This window comes from Gekko japonicus, unplaced genomic scaffold (assembly GCF_001447785.1).
Source record: "Gekko japonicus isolate JY-2015 unplaced genomic scaffold, Gekko_japonicus_V1.1 scaffold917, whole genome shotgun sequence".
NCBI lineage: Eukaryota > Metazoa > Chordata > Lepidosauria > Squamata > Gekkonidae > Gekko > Gekko japonicus.
In genome coordinates this window covers 638,764-661,182 of record NW_015169201.1, presented here as the reverse complement: position 1 = coordinate 661,182, position 22,419 = coordinate 638,764, and the positions used below count along the sequence as shown (strand labels likewise).

The 22,419-nt window shown below is 45.9% G+C and overlaps 1 protein-coding gene across 1 annotated transcript in view; it reads left to right on the top strand.

Moving 5' to 3' along the window:
- Positions 1 to 22,419, top strand: part of SYNE3 (spectrin repeat containing, nuclear envelope family member 3) — an 82,444-nt gene that overhangs the window by 41,361 nt on the left and 18,664 nt on the right. Inside the window, exons 8-13 of the mRNA XM_015416340.1 lie at positions 2,473 to 2,607; positions 10,733 to 10,896; positions 15,588 to 15,693; positions 19,368 to 19,520; positions 19,847 to 19,996; positions 21,152 to 21,190. Coding sequence (XP_015271826.1) covers positions 2,473 to 2,607; positions 10,733 to 10,896; positions 15,588 to 15,693; positions 19,368 to 19,520; positions 19,847 to 19,996; positions 21,152 to 21,190 — 747 coding nt within the window. The remainder of the gene's footprint in view (positions 1 to 2,472; positions 2,608 to 10,732; positions 10,897 to 15,587; positions 15,694 to 19,367; positions 19,521 to 19,846; positions 19,997 to 21,151; positions 21,191 to 22,419) is intronic.

Here is a 22,419-nt window from a genome sequence, read left to right as displayed (position 1 = left end):
CTTGTGGGGCCCAGCATAGCTCCCGGGCTTTGCCACAGCTGCCACTGAGCCTGACACACCTTCCGCTGCCAGGTCTGGTGCAGCTTCTGGGATCCACTGCAGCCACCAACCACCACGTTGGAGGTAGGTGCATTCTCTGCACTTGCTGAGAACATGTTCTTTTACTTTGGGGGGAATTTAAACACCCCCCACCCCCACCCCCCCGCAATATACTTTTTAGCACCAGTGTGACCCAATCTGTGAATTTAGACATCCACAGATGAGGGCTATTAGATATATTGATAAATCCGGGAATCACAGTGCCATGTGTGGTGGGATTGGTGTCTCTGGAGCTCTGTCCAGGACAAATCTGTTCCTTCTCTGCATTTGGAACAGCACCTGGTAAGGGAACCCATCAGAACATATGTTTTATGATCCACGTTTTTTTAAAATTTGTTGTTTTATATAATTGCATTTATATCATTGTATTATGTATTATATTAATACTGATGGAACCCGCCCTGAGCCTGCTTGCAAGAAGGGCAGGATACAAGTTCAATACATAAATAAATACAGTGGGAGGCCTCCAGCATTCCCTTTCATGGCCCGCCAGCACTTCAGGCACTAGTGGGAGGAAACTGGGGGGGGGTGTGCGCCATGCTGGCATGCTCACTTCACTTCTGGTAACAACCAGACATGGCATAGGGGACTCTGTAGAATTTCCCTCCATGTCGCTTCCAGTTTTTACCGGAAGTGACATAAGCATACTGGCATGCTGCCGGTGTACCAGGCCCCACCCCACAATTCCTCCTGGAAGGTTGGCTCTGCAGCCTGGATGATGGCCCAGTGAAGAAGGCTTAGGTCTGCCCCCATCCCTTCTACCTGTGATCCCGATTCAAATGATAATAATTATTTTTTTTAAAAAAGGCTGGGACCTCTGATCATGGAATACCCAGCCTCACATCAGGTTCAGCCTTCAGACAAAAAGACACAGCGGGTGGGGGGGAGAGACTTAACCCAATAATATTGAATCAAGAACCATCATCTACATCTATCTTCTTTCCCGGCATGTTGGTGTGGTTGTAGTGAAATAGGCACCTATTGGCATTGCTGGTGGGCATGTACATTCGTAGAGCAATTCTGGCGGATGGTACATGCCCAGATCAGTGAGATTGTCTCATATAATATACCATTCAAGGCGGAAGTTTTACTTTTAAATTTGTGGCTGGATAGGGAAATCTCGACAGAGAAAAAAGAGCTAGTGGCATTGTTATGTACTGCTGAAAAACTGGTAATTGCCCCAGAATTCTATACCGCTACATATGGACCATTGGTACCAAAAAAAATTGCAATTTGTGCCTTTAGAAAAAGTGGCCACAAAAATCCAAAATATAGAATCGGGCTCTTAATCTGCTAATTTTGAGGCTGTGTGGTTTCCCTTTTTAAGCTTTGTATCTCGACACGACCGGACAGGATGGTTATCAGATTGGACTAAATCGATGTTAATAAAGTGACTTGTCTGAGTTATTTCCCTACCCACAAAAAATAAGTTGCGATGGCCTTGGGAGAGAAGAATTGGACTAAACTGATGTTATAAAATTGACTTGCCTGAGATATTTCCCTTCCCACAAAGAACAAGTTGTGATGGCCTTGGGAGAGATGGAAGCCTTGCTATATTGAGTATTTGGCATGTCCGTTATGTGCTATATTTGCGTATTTAGATTTGTTATCTTATGTTTGGTATATGAATTTTGTAATTTATTAGGCTGAATAAAGATATTTTAAAAAAACTGAATCAAGAACCAAAAAGGTAAGAAAGAAACCTAGTAGTGGGCCAATAGTTAAAACCTCATATATACTTGTTATAAGTAAAAATGCATGTATTTCTTTTGAGAAAGGTTAAAAGCCTTGTCATTTGTACTTTGTAACGAGGCTTTCATTGGGCCCTTATATGTTTTTTAACTTAAAAAAAATAAATACATGTATTTTTTACTTATAGCAAGTGTATACGAAGTTTTAACTATTGGCCCTTTAATAGGTTTCTTTCTTATCTTTTCAGTTCTTGATTCAGCCTTCAGATAGCACAGGGTTGGGAGAACAATCTGCCTGAGATCTTTGAAGGCTTGGGTATCCCTTATGGAATTATAAGAACAAAGAGACGCCAATGTTGGTTCAGGCCAAAGGCCCATCCAGTCCAACACTCTGTATCACACAGTGGCCAGAAATACCAGGTGCCATCAGGAGGTCCACCAGTGGGGGCAGGACATTAGAAGCCCTCCCACTGTTGACCCCCCCCCCAAGCACCAAGAAGACAGAGCATCACTTGCCCCAGAGCTCCTATCTATACCTTGTGGCTAATAGCCACTGATGGACCTCTGCTCCATATGCCTATCTAATTCCCTTTTGAAGCCGTCCATTCTTGTAGCCGCCGCCACTTCCTGGATAGTGTCATCTTGCATGGCTCATTATGAGATATGCCATCTTCTTCCACAGGCCATCCAAGAAGAATTGGCAGAGTGTGCTGTTCAAATGGAAGAACTGGAAAAGTGTGCCCAGTCGGACCCATCTCAGATGCATAAAATAAAGCCGCTCTCCTCAGACTGTCAAGCACTGAAGAGGTCTCTGGAGGTAACTCAGAGGTTTGGTGAAGATTTGCAAGCCACGTTGTTCACTTGTTCCTTCCTTCCTGTTGGAAGGCGCAGCAGTGGGAACCCATTTGGCCAGTCCCCTGTGAGCCTTTCCTTCAAGTGCGCTGGCCCCTCGCGAAAGTAACTCTGCTGCCTTACAGGGTTCCAAACAAAGGAGAGGCTAAATGGATGGATGGCCGAGGCTTTCCTGATCTCATCAGATCTCAGGAGCTAGGCAGGGTCATCCCTGGTTAGTATTTGGATGGGAGGCCACCGAGGAACTCCAGGGTAGCTATGCAGAGGCAGGCAAGGGCAAACCACCTCCGTTAGTCTGCTGCCTTGAAAACCCTACAAGGGTTCACCATAAGTCAGCTACAACTTGACGGGGGGGGGGGATATGTATGCAGAGAGAAGAAGGCGGGCGTCAGCTCTGCTTTTACTATAGATCTACTACTATTCCTGCAGTTTCCCCTACTTTTTGCTATTCTTAATCACCTCATTCTGGCATCCTTCTCTTTCCATCAGCATGATGCCTGTTACTCAGAAGTAAGTTCAAGTGAGTTCCGTGGAGCTTACTCCCAAGAAAGTGTACTTAACAGCACAGCCAAACTAGGGCAATTTTCCCGTTAGGTCTGAAAGTTTCCATTGAGTGCCAGAAGGCTGGTGATGCCCAAGAGCAACACATTCATCTTTGTGTTTCTGTGGCTTTTTGTGTGTTGTGGGTGATTTTCATTGCTTCATGGATTGATGGTGCCTTTGTGTGTTATTGTGCAGAAGATCTTAGTGCTAGATCATCGGGACAGTTTACTGCAGAATAAAAAGGGTTATAATAGCAGAAAATGAATGGCCCCGATGCCCAGGAATCAATTTGGCCTCAAGCGATTTGTTGGTGGGGAATAAAGCTATCAATTCATTTTAGGAAGAAAAAGAACACGGACAGCAACAGGCTTGCAATAATATTTTAGTCTGATGGGCCAGCCCAGTTCTAATGATGAGAAATTTTAATGCTTAACCTAGAAGCCTGATATTTTTCCAAGGGGTTTCGATTGCTGTAAATGTCAAACATCTTTGTGGGGGAGAAGATTTTTGAGAGCACCAGGGTGAACACATGCACACATAAATGTACCTTATACTGAGTGAGGCCAGTGGTGGTCTGTCCTTTTCCCTGGAGATGCCAAGGATTGAACCTGGGGCCTTCTGCCAGACAGGCAGGCAGGTGCTCTGCCATTGAGCCCACAGACCCTCTCCCATGGGGAATCTGCATTGTGTGCTGGTTTGGCAGTTCCAGGCATGAAGTGTGTGTGTAAAGTGCTGTCGAGTCACATCCGACTTCTGGCAACCCCAGCTTTCAAGGCAAGTGTGAAGCAGAGGTGTTTTGCTACGGCCTTCCTCACCATAGTCTTCCTGGATGGTCTCCAATGTTCCCTCTAAGCTAAGTTAGTGTGAGCTAGCTCACAGTTTTTTAGCCTCTGGCTCACACATTTTCGCCTTAGCTCAGGAAGAATGACTCCAGAGCAAACTAATTTATGCAGCAGCCAAATCGCTCGCTCACAACTTTAATGCCAGTAGCACACAAAGTAGAATTTTTGCTCACAAGACTCCACAGCTCAGAGGGAACATTGATGGTCTCTTGTTTCCAAGTACCAACCCTGCTTAGCTTCCAAGAGCTGATGCGATTGGCCTATACCATGCCCTTTTGGGCATGAAGTAGTACCTTTAATTGGAGGTGGTGTGGAGGCACGGTGACGTAAGCACGGTCGGAGCCTCCGGGACAGAGACCAGTTGCAACCTCATCGTGCAGCCGCGCGCCATAAAAGGACCATCCCAGGAAGCCGAGCCGAAGAGACGGAAAAAGACCTCTGCCAAAGGACACTACCGCCTGGTCCTAGCAAGACCCCGCCACAGAAAGACCTACGCTGCGTAGGTGCCTGGTAAGGCATCCATCTCCTCTGATATGTATGTGGCCCTAGTTAGGCGATTAAATGTATATGTGTAAACCGCTCCGAGCCTCCGGGAAGGAGCGGTATAGAAATGTAATGTAATAATAATAATTTAAATTAGAGACACCTCCCCTCCTCCAGTGGCCTGTATGGAAGGGCAAGAATACAGTGCTCAGCTTTCATTGCCAAGTGGAAAGGCCTATTGCAGGCAAAGGCAGACCTGCACAGAAGTCTCTGGTAAACACCAACTGATAATGCTCCCAGTTTCCACAGTCTGGTATAGTCTGGTGTATAATCACGCACGTGATTATGATTTTCTTTCCTTCCTTCATCACTGTAAGGAGGTGGTGGGTGTTACAGAGCTCTGAAACCTTTCTGTTAGTGATTTTATAGTCTCTCAACGCCAAGCCAGGAGACCCAGAAGATCTCACCACTTCCTAAGCCACCTGACTTCAGAACTGAGGTAGAGCTCCTTGGAGGCCTCCGTACAGAGAAAAATGACTCACCAGCTTCAAATCTGAAAGGGGCAGCTGAGTATCAGAAAAGATCCACCCAGGAATTCTTCATTCTCCTTGGGCACACCATCTGAGGCCATTCGACGGCTTCCCAGAGCGTGGCTGCCCACAGAATGTTTTGGAGGACACAGATAATTGGTGATGCTGGAAAGTGCCGTCAAGTCACAGCTGACTTATGGCAACCCTGTAGGGTTTTCAATGATGTTCACAGGTGGTTTGCCATTGCCTACCTCTATGTTGCAACTCTGGGCTTCCTTGGTGGTCTCCCATTCAATTATTAACCAGAGCTGACCCAGCTTAGCTTCCAAGATCTGATGAGATCAGGCTAGCTTTAGGCATAAGGTCAGGGCAATAAGAGAGTAAGAGGGCTCAGATACGTTTTGGACTATTATGGACCAATATCTACCATCTCTGGGAACTCTCCAAGGTCCTGCAGAGCCTGGCCATAAACTTGCTTCCCATGAGCTGTACTCTAGGCCTGCACTGAAACCCGTGAGCTGCTGTCTTGAGTGACTCTAGCTGAAGTTCCCTTTCAGCTCACAGCTTGGCTGGGGCAGTGTAACAAGGGCAGCTGGAGCATTGTTCTGCATTTTGCCGCATGGATCACTGTTGAGTGACCATGTAAGGTCCATGGGACAACCCTCACTCTTGAGTACTGTACGTCATGCTCCAAGGCCACAATTCCTGTTATCTGTTGCATGATCGATATACTAGCCACAAGGCTTATGGGCAGTCATTGCACTGAGTGGGTGCATGCTAGCTTTGCTAGTGACCTCATTGAGACACAGCTGCGATGTGAGGTTTTATTGGGGACTTGTATGCAGTCATAAAACAGAGATGAAGAGTGGCATTAAGTCTTTGGTTCTAAGAAATGAAAAAGCGAGCCGAGCTGCACATAAGAAATTAGGTTTTATATTTATTGGGGTTTTCTTTTTTTACCAAGTATCTCTTTTCTAGTCCGCAACCTACTTCCATAAAGCGCATGAAGTAGAACTACACGTTTGGGCCATTTTCATTCATATATAAAGCGCCACCATGTGGCCAGACATAGATATGCAGGATTTTGGAGCTAGTAAAAGAGATTTCCCATTTTACTGTTAAAGGTTGATTCAGATGTTACATTGGCTGCTTTTTAGCTAGTTTTATGTTTGGGAAAGGACTATGGCTCAGTGGTAGTGAATCTTCTTGGCATGAGGAAGGTCCCAGGTTTAATACCTGACATCTCCAGTGAAACAGATCATGGAGTAGCTTATGTGAGAGCCTGAGCCCCTGGAAAGCCACTGCAAGTCAGAGTAGCCAGTGCTCATCTTGATGGACCAAGTGTCTGATTCAGTATAAGTCATCATGTGTTCAAGTATTAGGGCAACAGCCTATTTATGAGATCTGTATCCCACCTGATATTGGAGCGGAGGGCTTTTGGTCTTGGCAACTTCCACGGCTCATAAGATGTCTTTTGGAGCCTGAATATCCAATGCCACATAGCATTGTGCCATTTAGTGCATGTTTATATCATCGAGGTTCAAGCACTGTACTCGGGGCTGCTACTCCGGTAGGACAGCCACTGCTTATTTGTTTATTTACTTAAAACATTTGTGTCACACTTTCCCACAATGCCCCAGCCAGCTAACAAAATACAAACATACATAAAATGGTACATTTGTGTCTTAGCTTTTATCCCTAAGGGTAACCCAATAAAAAGATTTAAACAACAAAATACAAACATAGGTAATTTAAAACATATTAAAACACATGAATTGCAATGTTGTCACTATAAGTTGCTAAGGATAACAAGGAGTTCCTTTCGTCCAAAACCTCCTTGCTGTCTTGGATTAAGTTCAGATTATGTTTCTGTGTGAACTCCGTCCTCAGAAGGAAAAAAATAACTCCCCTGCTAATGGTTTACAGGCGGAAGAAGCAAGTCACATGCTACTGATTTGTTCAGGGCTTGTTGATTCTCTTCCTGTTCCTCAGTCCAGACTTTGATGAAAGGCGGGTTTTAGGAGTGGGTGGGGAGGAAAAAATGGCCCTGGCAAAGGGCTCCACTTCCCAACTTACCCAGGCCCCACCCCCGCAATGGAGGGAGGGAGAAAGAGTCAGCCAACCCTGCACCTCTGGGCGCCTCCCTCAACTCTGCAGGACCTGGGTGCAGCCATCTATTTTCCGGTGTCATTGGCCTTCCGTCTTTTGCTGCTTCTTCTTCTTCTCCCCAGAATGCAAGTGCTGTGATCTAAAACCTACAGAAATTAAACTGTGAACTTGTAAGCATGTAACACAAAAGACAGGGTCTTAAAACCTTGCTCTGGAAAACGTGCTTTTTTTTTCCCTTTCATTTTTAATTTTTTTCCCAACGTAGAATCATAGAATCTCAGAGTTGGAAGGGGCCACAAAGGCCATCTAGTCCAACCCCCTGCTCATTGCAGGATCAGCCTAGAGCATCCCTGACAAGTGTTTGTCCAGCTGATGCTTAAAGACTGCCAGTGAAGGGAAAGCTCACCACCTCCCTAGGCCGCTGATTCCACTGTTGAGCAACTGTTACTGTAAAAACGTTTTCCCTAATATCCAGCTGGTACCTTCCCGCCCTTAATTTAAACTCATTATTGTGAGTCCTATCCTCTGGTCCCAACAGGAACAGCTCCCTGCCCCCCTCTAAGTGACAGCCCTTCAGATACTTCAAGAGAGCAATTATGTCCCCCCTCAACCTCCTCTTTTCCAGACTGAACATTCCCAAGTCCCTCAGCCTTTCCTCATAGGGCTTGGTCTTCATCTAGCCTGAAGAAGAGTTCTGATGAACTGGAAAGCTTGCACCATGTTTTGTGTTGCTTTCGTTGGCCTTGATAAAAAGTATGACATGGAATCTGTTTCTCGTTCTGCTTATGCTCCTGCAGCATTCATTGCTGATCCCGACGTTTTAAAAGTTGGGAAATCTTTGGATACTTAAATCTGGTGCCTGGAGCTGTGAGTGGACAAGACATCTTTCTACAAACCTGAAAAGGGACCCAAGTTTGCAGAAAAATGTGAAATCTTTAAAAAAAATACATTTAAAGAACCTGAAAATGATAAAAGGATCACCTACAGAAGATTCCCTCAGTGGCTGTTGCTAGGCAACCACAGTGTTCCAAGACTTGGGTCTGTGCATAAAAGCAAGAAGGAGAGGACAGAGCCCTTTCCAGACCTATTTTGGCCTTTGAGGGATGGCATCTTGGGGCCAGGCCTGACTAGGGTTGCCAGCTTCAGGTTCAGAAATTCCTGGAGATTTCGGGGGGGGGAGCGTGTGGGGTTTGGGGAGGGAAGGGATCTCAGCAGGATATAATGCCATAGAGTCCACCCTCCAAAGCAGCCCTCTTCTCCAGCAGAACTGATCTCTGTCATCTGGAGATCAGTTGTGATTCCAGGAGATCTCCAGGCCCCACCTGAAGGTTGGTAACCCTGTGGGTTGTTTGGAGTCTAAAATGGAGGAGAGGAGAGTGGTGTAGGCCACTGTGGGTCCTCATTGGATAGGAAGGCAGGGCCCAGATGAAGTAAGCAGATAGGTAAGTAAGGTCGGTATGCCTGCTCTGCCCTGGAAAGCACGCTGGGTGGCTTTGGGCCAGTCGCTCTCTTTTTCAGCCTAACTTGCTTCACAGGTCAAGATGGGGTAGCTGTGTTAGTCTGTCTGTAGCAACAGAAAAGAGCAAGGGTCCAGCAGCACCTTAAAGACTAACAAAATATGTGGCAGGGGATGAGCTCCTGTGAGTCACTGCTCTCTTCTTCAGATCCTTCTTCAGATACTTCTGGAGAAGTGAGCAGTGACTCATGAAAGCTCATATCCTACCACAACTGTTGTAAGTCTTTAAGGTGCTGCTGGACCCTTGCTCTTTTCTATTGCTTCACAGGGCTGTTTTCAAGATAAAATGGAGGGAAGGAGAACATTGTAAGCCACTTTGAGTCCCCGCAGGGGGAAAGGGCATGGTGTAAGTGGCATAAATGAAGTAAAGTAAAAATAAGCAATATAGTTGCAGATGGGGACTTGCGTAGCCCAGCCCTCTGCAGGATTTTCAGGATACAGTTGGGAAGCACAGGATGTGAGACGAGACCAATGCAAGTCTGGAGACTGCCCAGAGAGAGGGAAGACCACCTCGAAACCCCCCTGCATGCCTTCTGGAGTTCCATGATGGAACAGAGGCAGGATGTAGATGCAGTAAAATAAATTAATTCATCCCTGGGATCTAGCATAATTCTAACAAAGTTAGACATTACAGTAAAGGGTTCATTTCCCCCAGCGTGTTTCCAGTTACTCACTCGCTCTCTCTCTTACTCTCTGGACAGTAGAAACACCTAATATTTTAGTATACACCTTTTAAGATTCCAGTTACAAAAAACCCACCTATGCCTAAGCTAACGTAAATACTTTAAGAGTGCCACACAATCTCCTTTCTTTATTTCTTACTGGTAGGAGACAGAGACCCTGATCCAGAGAATTTGGGCTTAGTTTTTTTCTGTCTTCTACTAGTAAGGGGAAAAGGGGGGGTCACGGTGGCTCAGAGGTTAAGATGCTGAGCTGCAGACTGGAAGGTGTGTAGTTCGGCAGTTCGAGACCCTAGTGCCACATGATGGAGTGAGATCCGATCTCTGGCCCCAGCTCCTGCCAGTCTAGCAGTTCGAAAGCAAGAAACTGCAAGTAGATAAATAGGTACTGCTTCGGTGGGAAGGTAACAGTGTTCCGTGCACCTCTGCGTTTAGTCATGCCGGCCACATGACCACGAAAATGTCTTTGGACAGCGCTTGCTCTTCAGCTTGGAAACGGAGATGAGCACTGCCCCCTAGAGTCAGATTCGACCCGCTTTCGGGCAAGGGAAACCTTTACCTTTACCTTTTAGTAAGAAAAAAAAAAGAGGAGGTTATATAGATACTGTTGAAGTATTTGTATTATCCTACGTATAGGTGGGCTTAAGTCCCATTGAAATTAATGGGACGAGTTAATTACAACAAATCCTGTGGGTTTCAGTAGGGCTATATTGCAACTGACTTAATCTGAATCCAGACTAAATAACCAGAATAAACCCTTATACGCAATTTTTTTAAAAATCGCCCCCCAATAACTTTCTGTGGACACACCACAGGCACTGCTGATTTATTTTTGTTTATATCGGTTACAATGGATTGCATTTATTTTATGATGTAAACTACTTTGCATATCAGACGGTTAAAAAGAGTTATACAAATGCAGTAAATAAATATATTCTGAGACTTGGAAGCTTAAGGTTACTATATTTTGTTGATAATATAATTGAACAAAATGACATGAGTATCATGGATGTTATCAACCAGGCCTTTAGTCTTATTCCTGCCCACTCCCCACTGTGAGGGCAAACCACAGGATCGGGGGGGGGGGGTCAGCCTAAATGTTCCACACTCTTACTATGCTGTTTTCCAAGGAACGAAAACACAGAAAAAGCGCCAATAATTTAATCCATTGGGATAATGAGGACAAATTCATGTTACAACCTGTTAGCAAGTGGCATTTTGTTATGTCAAGGAGAACAGGGAGAGAGAGAGATCTGATGGTGGATATGCCTAAGCACTCAAAAGCTTCATCAGGAGTAAACAAATGCATAGTCTTTAGGGTGCCACAAGGCGCCCGTTCCTTTTTGCCTCAACAAAGTAACACAGCACCCCCCCTGGAAATTTTCAGAAACTGCAAGCTGAGTTCCCAGATAAAGAGATCCAGTTGCACCTCGTTGAGGCCCACGGGCAGTTGGTGGAGGACAATTCCTCTCCGGAGGGGGCAGCACACGTCCGGACCGAACTGGAAAAGCTGAAGGGATCTTGGAAGTCTCTTGAAGACATGATGTCAAGGTAATTGGTTAGGCAGGCTCAGACTAGGCATGCTCCACAGCTGGCTGGGGAGGGAGGCAGGTAAGAGGTGGGGATTGCGCCGGCAGGAGAAGCCTTGGCTGTGTTGTCTTCTCCCATTCCCTCAGCACTTGGGAAGTTGAACACAGGCCTTCCAGATCGGGCCCTGGCACTTCTGCTCTTATTTACTTCATGGTACTTTATAATAGGAGCTGCGGTGGCTCAAGTGGTTAAGACGCTGAACTGCAGGCTGTGGAAGGTCGGTAGTTCAGCAGTTCGAGACCCGGGTGCCGCAAGACGGAGTGAGCTCCCGTCTCTAGTTCCAGCTCCTGCCAACCTAGCAGTTCGAAAGCAAGAAATTGCAAGTAGATAAATAGGGACCACTTCGGTGGGAAGGTAACAGTGTTCCGTGCGCCTTCGTGTTTAGTCATGCCGGCCACATGACCACGGAAATGTCTTCAGACAGCGCTGGCTCTTCAGCTTTGAAACGGAGATGAGCACCACAACCCTAGAGTCGGATTTCTTATTTACTTCATGGTACTTTATAATAGCCCTGTGGCACTGGAGGATTCAGGGCCACTTCCAGGTTTTGGGAGGCCCTAGGCAGAGAATGACCCCTACTCACACACCCCTCTCTTCCCCCACCCATGTGACTCTCAGCTGCCTGCAGGCCCATAGCCAGGATTTTGTGGCTTGTGGGGCCGCCATTGTTTTTATGTCAGCTCCAATCCACCCCCAAGCCCAACTGCCGCCGGCCATCCCTCCTGCAAGATTTAAAGGGCTATTCAGCTGATCGGCGGGGAGCACATGGTCCGTCGATCAGCTGGTGGATGTCCCTTTAAATCTCACAGGAGGGAGGGAGAGGGGCCCACGCCATCCCCCACTTCTTCTCAAAAGCATTTAAAGGATCCCTTCTCAAAAAAATCTTGTGGGACTGGCTCTTTAAGGGTGCGGAGCCCCCAGTAACCCCACTCTCGCTACGGGCCAGGCTTCCTGTACATCCTTCTCTCCCTCATGAGCCTTCCCACAATATACAATCACAGCTGCTCACACTGCCTGCATGCCCATTGCCAGAAGTCCCTGGGCAGCATGTGCAGCTGCTCGGGAGCAGGTGGAGGAAGGGTGGGCAGCAGGAGAGGCACGTGGATGGGAGGGTTGGTGGCAGTGAGCACTGCCAGAAGCCTGGGGCCCTGGCTACTGCCCCACCTCTGGGTGCCGGCCCTGTTGGGAGTAGCCCAAATGGATCCCACAGTCGCTACAGGATGGTATAGCAACACTTCTAGCATAGAAAAACTGTTTGTGGACATCCCCAGGAAAAATGGACTCAGTAATAAACAGCACCTGTGGATCTCAGACATCTATGATTCCGACGCAAATCCTTCTCCATAGGTCCCCTTCTTGGTGTGGTGGTTAAGTGCGCGGACTCTAATCTGGGAGAACCGGGTTTGATTCCCCACTCCTCCACTTGCACCTGCTGGATGACCTTGGGCAAGCCATAGTTCTCCTTGAAAGAGCGGTCCTTGAAAAAAGCAGTTTCTGTCAAGAGCTCTCTCAGCCCCACCTACCTCTCAGGGTGTCTGTTGTGGGGAGGGGAGGGGAAAGGAGTTTGTAAGCCGCTCTGAGACACCTTTGGGTAGTGAAGGGTGGGGTATAAATCCAATCTCTTCTTCTTCTTCTTTTCCTGAGTGAAAATGTATTTCTGCTCTCACACATTCACATGATCTTCCCAGACTGAACCCTTTCTTTTGCCTCAGCTTTGCGGCCTCTCCTAATGATGGGATGGGTTCTGTCTAGGTCCTTCTTGTGGGGGAGGCAGTCGAATAATACCTCTAAGTCCCAGTGAATCGTTGAGGGATTCTGGGATTGTGACCTTTCGCCTCCTTTCCTTTCTTCATAACTTTCCTGGCACCTTTACGTTTTCCTGTCTTGACCAAACTTTCCCCTTCCAGGCTGAAGTGGCTCTTTCACTAGGTGCAGCTGGCAAGGAAATCCATCCCCACCTCCTGAGTCTGTCAGGTTTCCTCATCATTTGGGAGAACCAGCCACAGGTTGTAGCCATTTCCTAATCACAGCTACAAACTCTCTGTTAGAACAATCCCCCTGAAAGTAACAATCCATTAAAAATGACCTTAAATGGCAACACCACATCCAGGAAAAGTGAGCAAAATCCACTGGCAGGGACCCCTTTCCCCTTGTCACAGTATCTTTTTTCAGCTCTTTCCTCACTCCCGCCCACCCCTAAATGCTGCTAAGCTAGTGTTATAGAGTATGGCTTGGGATATGGTGCTTCAGTCCTTCGGAAGAATCGCAAAGACATTCTCAGAGCTGACTGTGAGGTACGATGAAGGGCTGGATTCAGATAAAAAATTTCCATCAGTGGAATAGAACTTTCCTGGCTCCCCCGTCCCACTGAAGCCCACAGATCTCCTCAAAATATTGCTCCTGTGGAAAAGGGGGCCCCTGAGGAGTGACATGGGAAGGTCTGCAACAGGGAGGGTGAATCTGTGGAAATGGTCCATTTAGTCTGTATTCACCTAGAAACCCCCATCTCAAGCTGTAGGTTGGGAGAACTGGCAGATTCAAACCGATATCGCACTGCCCTTTTCCCTCCAGCATAAGGGAAGGTCTCCCAGATCTGTTTCCTAGATCCTAGAGCAGTTAGTAAGGTTTCTGTAAGGTGGTGCCATCTGCGTATGAAGTTAGAAAAGCCAAAATACATGTTATTTATTTTATTTATTTACATTCCATTTGTATACCGCTCACCCCCTAAGGGCTCTGAGCGGTTTACATTACGTTCTCCATGAAATTGCTGAGCGGTCGGGTTAGAACGGATAAAAGGAAGTACTTCTTTACCCAAAGAGTGATTAACACTTGGAATTCACTGCCACAGGAAGTGGTGGCGGCTACAAGCATGGACGGCTTCAAAAGGGAATTAGAGAAGCATATGGAGCAGAGGTCCATCAGTGGCTGTTAGCGACAAGGTATAGATAGGGACTCTGGGGCAAGTGATGCTCTGTCTTCTTGGTGCTTGGGGGGGGGGGGTCAACAGTGGGAGGGCTTCTAATGTCCTGGCCCCACTGGTGGACTTCCTGATGGCCCCTGTTATTTCTGGCCACTGTGTGATACAGAGTGTTGGACTGGATGGGCCTTTGGCCTGATCCAACATTGGCGTCTCTTATGTTCTTACATTATGCAATACATCCTACCTAAGGGCTACACATACAATGAAGGGGGAGTGACTGACCTAACAGGCACCCTCTGACAAAGTCTTGTTGTTCTTAGTCTCTCTGCGGGAGGTATTTTCAATCCGGCAGCGGCGACTTCCTGCCACAGGTCTTCTGGCGCAGATCTTCCTTCAGTCGCTGTGATTCCACAGGTTCGGGCGAAAGGCGCGTCAGCGCATGCTCCTGCTGCGCCCTCTGTCCAGTAGGCTCCGGCCTGCTGCGTTGCCCCGCCTCCGTGCTCCATCAGCCCAGCCCTGCTCGCTCGCTCGACTCGCCATCGCCGCCATGTTCTCTGCCGCCGCCACTCCGCTGCTCCGCCGTTCCGCTACTACACCACCACGAAGGACAGATGAAGTTAGAAAAGCCAAAATACATGTTATGGTGGCCCCAGTTGGTTCAAGGGTGCCCAGCCTGACTTTCAGTTATACATTCATGCTGAAACAGCCATGAGGGGGGGAGCCTGAGCCCCCTTTCCCCTCTCCCACATGGAGATACAAAGAAGTTTTTAAAAGTTATTCCCCCACATGAACTTGGGACTGAGAATCAGATGAGGCACCAGTGACCTGACTCACGTCGCACATAATGTGTGTTTTGGCTCTCATAAGACTGGGATTTTACTGGCATTTAGAACTTTGAGTATGGGGTCCCAGATTTTTGGTATCTGAATTTGCAGACTGAATATAGATTTTAAGGATTTGTTTTCACATTTTGTGGCGTTTGAACTGTATGCTGTTTCAGTTGGGACAGTCCTTTCTTACATTCGTTTCCATGCCAGTTTTGGTAGCTTTCATTGCCACTAACAAAGGGTACAGGCTTCATACAGGGATAGCACAAGATCACTGACCTCTCTAAGGGATTGGCCATGTCCCCCAAAGGGTGGCGGCTTCTTAGGGAGAAACCGTGACTCAATATGGTGCAGTATCCACTTGACAAGCAGAAGGTCCCAAGTTCAGTCTCCGGCATCTCCAGTCAAAAGGATCAGACAGAAGTAATGTGAAAGAGATCTGCCTAAGACCATGGAGATCTGCTGCCAGTTGGAGCAGACAATGCTGCCCTGGATAAATTAATGGTCTGACTCTGTATAAGGCAGCTACATGTGTCTGTATGTGTTATTCTTTATTCAGGTACAGAATCAAGCAGACAGGCCAACCGCTGGGGAACGTTCTGGATAGGTATAGCAGTTCCATTACTCTGAGCGTTTCCTGTGGCATTTGCACTTTTGATGGGAGCATGTAGTTTTGTAACACTTTTTAAACTTGTTCCCTGTTGTTACTTTATTGAGGGGGGGGGGCAATGTTGGCTTCATTCTACCAGATAAATACTAGACACGTCTCAACACAGAAGCATGGAGATTTTGATTCTGTTTCTGGTTGTTGACATACAATGGTTGTTGACATACAATGACACAGAGAACCAGTCTAATAATTTCACGTGTTATGTGTTTTCCCCCTGATTCTGTTTATCTTCAAGTCTCCTTAAAAAAATGCCCCCAGGCTGGGTGATGATAGATGCGAGGATGAAGGAGACCCTTTCAGAACAAACATCATCAGAAATGGATGAGACCGAGCATTATCAGGTGAGAAAAAAACACAAGTTTTGATATCTTGCTGTAACTTACTGTTTCAGGCCGTGTAGGTGAGCTGATGGGAATACAGCATGAGCCTCTGAAAAAGCTGCAGAACTGAGATCATAACGTTAAAGAGGCCCAATGAGTATTCCCCCCCACCCCAGAAATGTGTTGTTTATTTGTTTAAAATGTCTATTCCCATCTTCAGCTCTTAAGACAGGATATGGTAGTGAAAACATGCAGCATACATTCAAAACATCAATAGCATCTTAAGACCAAAGATATCAAGAGCCGATGCCATAATCAGTGAAGATATTGGAAAAGAGTTATAAAAACCTCTGCAGTTGCCTGCCCACTGGATCAATCTGCTCAGCAAAACAAGTGACATTTTTAACCAGCCTGCTGAAAATCTGGTCACCTGCTGGCTTGTCTTATGTTCTGTTTGCCACTTGCAAGCAGAGATTCAGTTTTCCATTGAGCAGTTCATCTGTTCATGAGCAACTTGTGACACTCTCGGAGCTGCACTGTCTGACCTGGAAGCCTTGCCCTTTAATTGTACTGGGATGAGCAGTAATCAATCACTCAGTAGGAATGCTAACATACTCTGCTGATGGTACAAGGCAGTCTCCATTTTGCCTTCAACAACATATTGGTCTCCATTGTATTACAATGATGTTAGATGCTGCAGGACTGACCCCTGGAATTAAGGAGAACTCCGGGGCAGGGTCTACAGATGCTGGGTCGGAACCCTGGTGAGCCCTGGCTCAAATTAAATCCCGATTATGAAGCTGACCTTGAGGGTTTTTTTAAAAAAAGAGAACCTGCTGCTTGTACTGGGACCTTGTTTTCATTCTGAGTATGTTTTCTGTGGTTTACAACTCTATGTTCGGCTATCAAAGTGTTTAATAGACGACACAGGGCCTTATTCACAGCAGGTGTGGGTTGCTACCCAGTAGAATGTCAGTGTTACAGACACCTTGGGAATGAAATCTGGTTTTGGCTCCAGTATGTTTCCAATGGTGAAAGCTCCCTTCTTCCCAGCTCCTTAAAATCTGTCTTATTTTCTCTTCCCAGAAATCTGCACATGCACACGCACAAGCACACAAACTCAGTCTGCACAATCTAGTCTAGCAAAGGACCTTTCAGGGCTGATTCACAATCTTAATTGGAAGTATTTTCAATTCATGGGCACTTTTTCAGGGTCAGACCCAACTGAATGCAGAGGTAATGAAGGTGGCTGACCAAATCTCTCTCTCCGTGTCAAAATGCACCATAATTGTGGTGTCACTTGTTGGGGGGTGGGGTGCAGGGTTCACGTGATGCAAAGACGACAGGACACAAGTCTGCAGGAAGCTGTCTCAAACCTCTCGGTTTCCCAGCATTTATTTATAAGCTCAGTTTTCCTCCATTTCCTCCCCCCTTCCTCTCACACTCCTTCTCCCTGCGTAGAGGAAAGTTTCAAGCATTCGAGCGTCCTTTTGGAATATGTGTGTGTACAGACAGCTCTCTGTTATCTCTGCCACTCCCACTCTCTCAAGGTTAAACCGACTGCGTCAGCAATCACCAGACTTCTCATGCTGTTAGCACACAAATACCTTTGGGTTTCCAGTCTCCAGGCAGGAGAATCCATCTGCACTGCTTTCCTACACATAATAGTAGGCATTCTATGATTTCTGTGCTATGGAGATGTTTTATGGAATTTCCTGTACCTAACAGTGGCAGTGGTAGGCTGTATTGGGGAAACCCTGTGTGTTCTTTCTCCCACCCTCGGGATCGTGCTGCAATCCATTTACAGTGGAGCGAAGGGAGATCAGTTCCGCATGGACCCTTCTTGCTCTGATGGATGAGGTGTCCAAAATGGCAGCTTTAGTTCCTAAGGCCCACTTTGGCTTCTGATGGCATGCCGGCGCATCCCATCACATAGTTGAGGAAACACTGCACTATCTAATGTTGCTGATGGTATAGAAATACAGAAAATTTAAATGATGGGTATGGTTGCCAACCTCCAGGTGGGGCCTGAGCTCTCCCAGAGTTACAGCTGTCCTCCAGATGAGAGAGATCAGTTCCCTTGGAGGAAATGGCAGCTTTGGAGGGTGGACTCTGTGGCATCGCATCCCCACTGGGCTCCCACCTCTTCCCTAACTCTGTTTGCTCCAGGTATTGCCCCCAGATCTCCACAAATTTCCCAAACTGGAGTTGTCAGCCTTAATCATGGGGCTGGATCCAGATTGAATTTTTCAGTGCCAGGATGGAACTTTCCGGTCTCTCCTGTCCAGCTGCACAAAATTATCCACAAATTCTGTTCCTGGGGGATAGAAAGGGGCCCTGAGGAATGACATGCTGGGGGGGGGGGGTCTGCAGTGGAAAAGGGAATTCAGTGGAAATTGCCCACTTAGTCTGGATCCAACTCATGGTTTCTAGTGTTTACCGTGAAGGTGCCCTTGGTTTGTAGTGGGACAGCGGTATATCAAAGTGGCCTTCGACTGTAGGGGCACCCTGTAGGAAAAAAAGGGAGATGCCTCAGACCACAAGAGATTGATTGGTCCTCGGGACCACCTATATTTCTAGGCTAGCCATGTGACTAGGTAGTTGAATTAGCCATGAATGGCAAGAACAGACTGTTTTACTTTGAATAGGGTGTTTGTCCTGTGAATATAAATTCTCTGTAAGAACATAAAAAGAGCCCTGCTAGATAATCCCAAAGAGACCTCTAACCCAGTATCCTGTTTCTAAGTGTCCTGCTGGGTGTGGCCGACTTGGAAGCCAGCCAGAACTCCGTTCCTGTGCGTTCCTGCCCAAAAATAGCTCTGCACACACACTTCCAGTATGCCAAGATGTATTGCCTCCCAACCTGGAAGTTCTGTTCCTTATCATGGCAAATAGCTGATGATAGACTTCTCCCTGAATCTGTGTAATTCCCCCTTTTAAAACTACCCAAGCCATGAAACCATCTTGTGCTGATAACCTTTGCTTTGGTTGTTTGGAGATGTTAAAAGTAACCAAAGCAGATGATGCTAAAATACATTAAAACTATTCATCCTTCTTGATAGAAAAATAATAATAATAATAATAATGTAGCCAACCCTAATGAGTTTCTGCTGTTGGGTGTGGCCTGTTATGCTAATGCTTTCCTGCTGGGTGTGGCCGACTTGGAAGCCAGCCAGAACTCCGTTCCTGTGCGTTCCTGCCCAAAAATAGCTCTGCACACACACTTCCAGTATGCCAAGATGTATTGCCTCCCAACCTGGAAGTTCTGTTCCTTATCATGGCAAATAGCTGATGATAGACTTCTCCCTGAATTTGTGTAATTCCCCCTTTTAAAACTACCCAAGCCATGAAACCATCTTGTGCTGATAACCTTTGCTTTGGTTGTTTGGAGATGTTATAACCAAAGCAGATGCTGTTAAAATACATTTAAACTATTCATCCTGAATATTTACACAAGAGAAATCCTTCTTGATAGAATAATAATAATAATAATAAGAGGATTGATTTTGGTAAAACTTTAATGGTTTTGGCTGCAGTTACTTGGGAGGAGGCTCCATTGAACAGAATGGGATTCACTTCTGGGCTGACATGCAGAAGAGTGCTCTGTTAGGCACAGAATAATCTTGGCATGGGGGACAAACTCATTCCAGTGTCTTTTGCTACATTTCTGCCTTTTCTTTTGTCCTGTGATCCAGGAGAATCTAGCCAAAGGGGAAGATGCCAATGGTTTCCAGCTCGTGAAGGACTTTGAGCAATGGTTGCGAGGAGAAAATGCCACACTGTCCAAAATTCTGGCCACAAAGCCATCCAGTAATAAAGAATGTAAAACAAGGCACAGCAAGCTAAAGGTTTGTCCCACTCCACCTTCATTTCACATTACTTACCACGTGGTGAAGAATTCTGAAGAAGTTTCCCCAATCTGGTCAAATAAGCCCATGTGCATGTTTCAGAACACCTTAATTTTTTTTAAAAAAAATCAAAATGGGGTCCATTCTGAAACTAACTCGCAAGAGAGCCTTCATGGAGAAGCTGAATGATAAGAGAATGACAGGGGAACATCACCACGTGGTGCCTTTTTCTCATTTGAAAAAATCTGTGTAAACTTGCAAAAAGTTCCTAAAGATAGCATAACACCCGTATGAAATGACAATAATTGCTCTCACCTTCCCTACAGGAACTCCAGTGCCGTGTTCCCGAAGGGCAGCGTCACTTTGAAGGCCTCCTGAGACTTCCACCAGCGGTCCAGAATTCAGAGGAACTGGAGGAATTGCGTTACCAATGGATGCTGTACAAATCTAAACTGAACGACTCCAGCAATTCATTGGTAGGCCCTGCGATTCAAGAACGGCTAGTCATGGAGGGACTGTGGGTCTTTTTGATGACTGGATTAAGTGCTATACATCTAAGGCTTGTGTATTTAGCCTGCTGTCTGGTGGCAGCCCTTAAGCATGAATAGAAATAAGAAAATGTGCCCAGTTAGCTCAGAAAACTCATCCATCAAGTTCAGAATCCATTTTGAAAGAACAGCCAATTCAAATGGTTCAGGAAGTGAAGAACAACACACAGATTCCAAAGAATGTTTTGATCCCTGCTGTTGATGTCCACTTTAGCCATTTCGGGCCGTTCTTAGCACATATGCTATGGTTATATGAGGTAGACCACAACAGTATGTAGTACGTAAATAGCACTCTGTGCTTTGGTATGATTTTGCCTCCTATTTACTACGTTGTGGAAGAAGTAGTAGCGCTCGACTATAGAGGAAAACAGGAGCATGGGGTAAATCGGCCATTTTCTTCAGGGATACTGATCTCAGTCATCTGGAGATCAGGTTTCATTCTGAGAGATTTCCAGGCCCTGCCTGGATATTGGGAACCCTAATATTAGTCTTGATGGGCCCTTAGCCTGAACCAGCAGGGCTCTTTTTATTTTCTTATCGAAGACATTTAGTACCCCTAAGCGTTTGGTTTTGCTCTATTTGGTACTCAAAGTTTTGAATAAAGCCACAGTTTTTAAAAAAAATGAATTGGAGGTATTCAACAAGAATATGGTAGAAAAAAATTACTTGGTCTACTCTGAAGAAAGTCCAATCCCCCACCTTGGAACTTTTCCCCAGGTTCTTTAGGGTTGTGGCCATTGGGGATGGGGGGGGGGGGATGGCTTGTTTTGTGAAACACTTTTGCCCAATCTCCTGCAAAGCTACAGTTTGTCAGTAGGTGTCAGTAAAATCATAGTGATTTCTTGTTTTAATTCTGTTATCTGATTCTGACTGTTAGGAAACCCAAATCCTTTTGGAATTTAAGCTGGATGTGTGCTATAAAGCTCATTAAACAGAAATCACCTGCTGCTTTAGCTTGTCCAGATGAGGAGAAATTGTAAAGCAACCTTCCCCCTGTGAAATAAACATCGGCTTATAGGCTCCACTGGGATCTCACAATTCCTGCCTTTTTTAAAAATAAAAAACTTTTGTCTTTATAAACAGATTACAAGTTTTGGAGAAGAGCCAATCTCATTCAGAAAGGTAAAGTATGTTGTTGGGGGGTTTTTTGTTTGTTTTTGTTTTTAAATGAGGGGTGGATTCAGTCAAATGTTACTGATTGTGGCTTAAAAAAATACACAATTGCTCTTCCAGAGGTTTAAAAAAGAGATGTAGTTGCCCAAGAAAGAAAGAAAGGTTTATTCTTTTGTGGTGGCTATAGCAAAGTTTGTCATGAAACCCAAACAGCTAGATGGACATCACCATTCAAGTCTTCTGGTTAGTTCATTCTGTTTTCCTGACAGGAAAAACGATGTATGTTGATCAATATTTTAATAACTAGAAAGAGAGAATTTTGCTTTGGTAAAATCAACAGAACAGAAAGAAATGCCCAATAAAGTGCAAATAATTAAGAGTGTAACATTTAGAATGTGGCCCATCTGTAGAAGTTCAGGATGGGTGATACGGCTGAGGGCCTGGGGCCTGCTTCTGGTCTCTTTATTTCATGCTTTGAACCTTCCTCTTTAACATCAAGCCGCCAAGCCCAGAGGGGCAAGCCACAGCAATAGCTGTGGTTTTCAGCCATGTGTGGATACAGGCAAGATGTCCTCTGCTGTGTCTCCTCACTTGTGGCCTTCCCTGCACCAATTCACCCAGCAACCTGCACTACTAAAGTTTCAGATACCAGGTGAAAACTCTACCCAGGTTTTTGGTTTTCTGCAAGATAGTTTTCTTGCTTCTCTGTGCTGGTGATTCTGCTCCACTGTATTTGTTCAGGGTGCACCTGTGTTTTGTTAGGGCTGCCAGATCCCATTGCCCACTACCACTCGGAGGAGCAGCAGGATAAAAATTAGGGGGGGGGGACAACCATATGTACTTAGCAGAAGATAATACAAGAAGTTACAAAGGGGTAGCTCTAGGAATTGCCAGAAACTCTATGGTTTTACCATGGAGTTTCTGGTGGTTCCTAGAGCTATCCAGTTGTCAGGATAGTTGATTTTAGCTGTTTGCGTTTTGCTGCATTTTTAATTATTTTCTCTCTCAGAAAAAAGGTGGGATACTGAAGAGAAAAGGGGGTGAGGGGAAAATATAAATTCATCAGGTTTGTCAAATATTATGAGTTGTTATGTACAACAGGTAAGATCAGATAAGAACATAAGAGACGCCAATGTTGGATCAGGCCAAAGGCCCATCCAGTCCAACACTCTGTGTCACACAGTGGCCAGAAATACCAGGTGGTCCACCAGTGGGGCCAGGACACTAGAAGCCCTCCC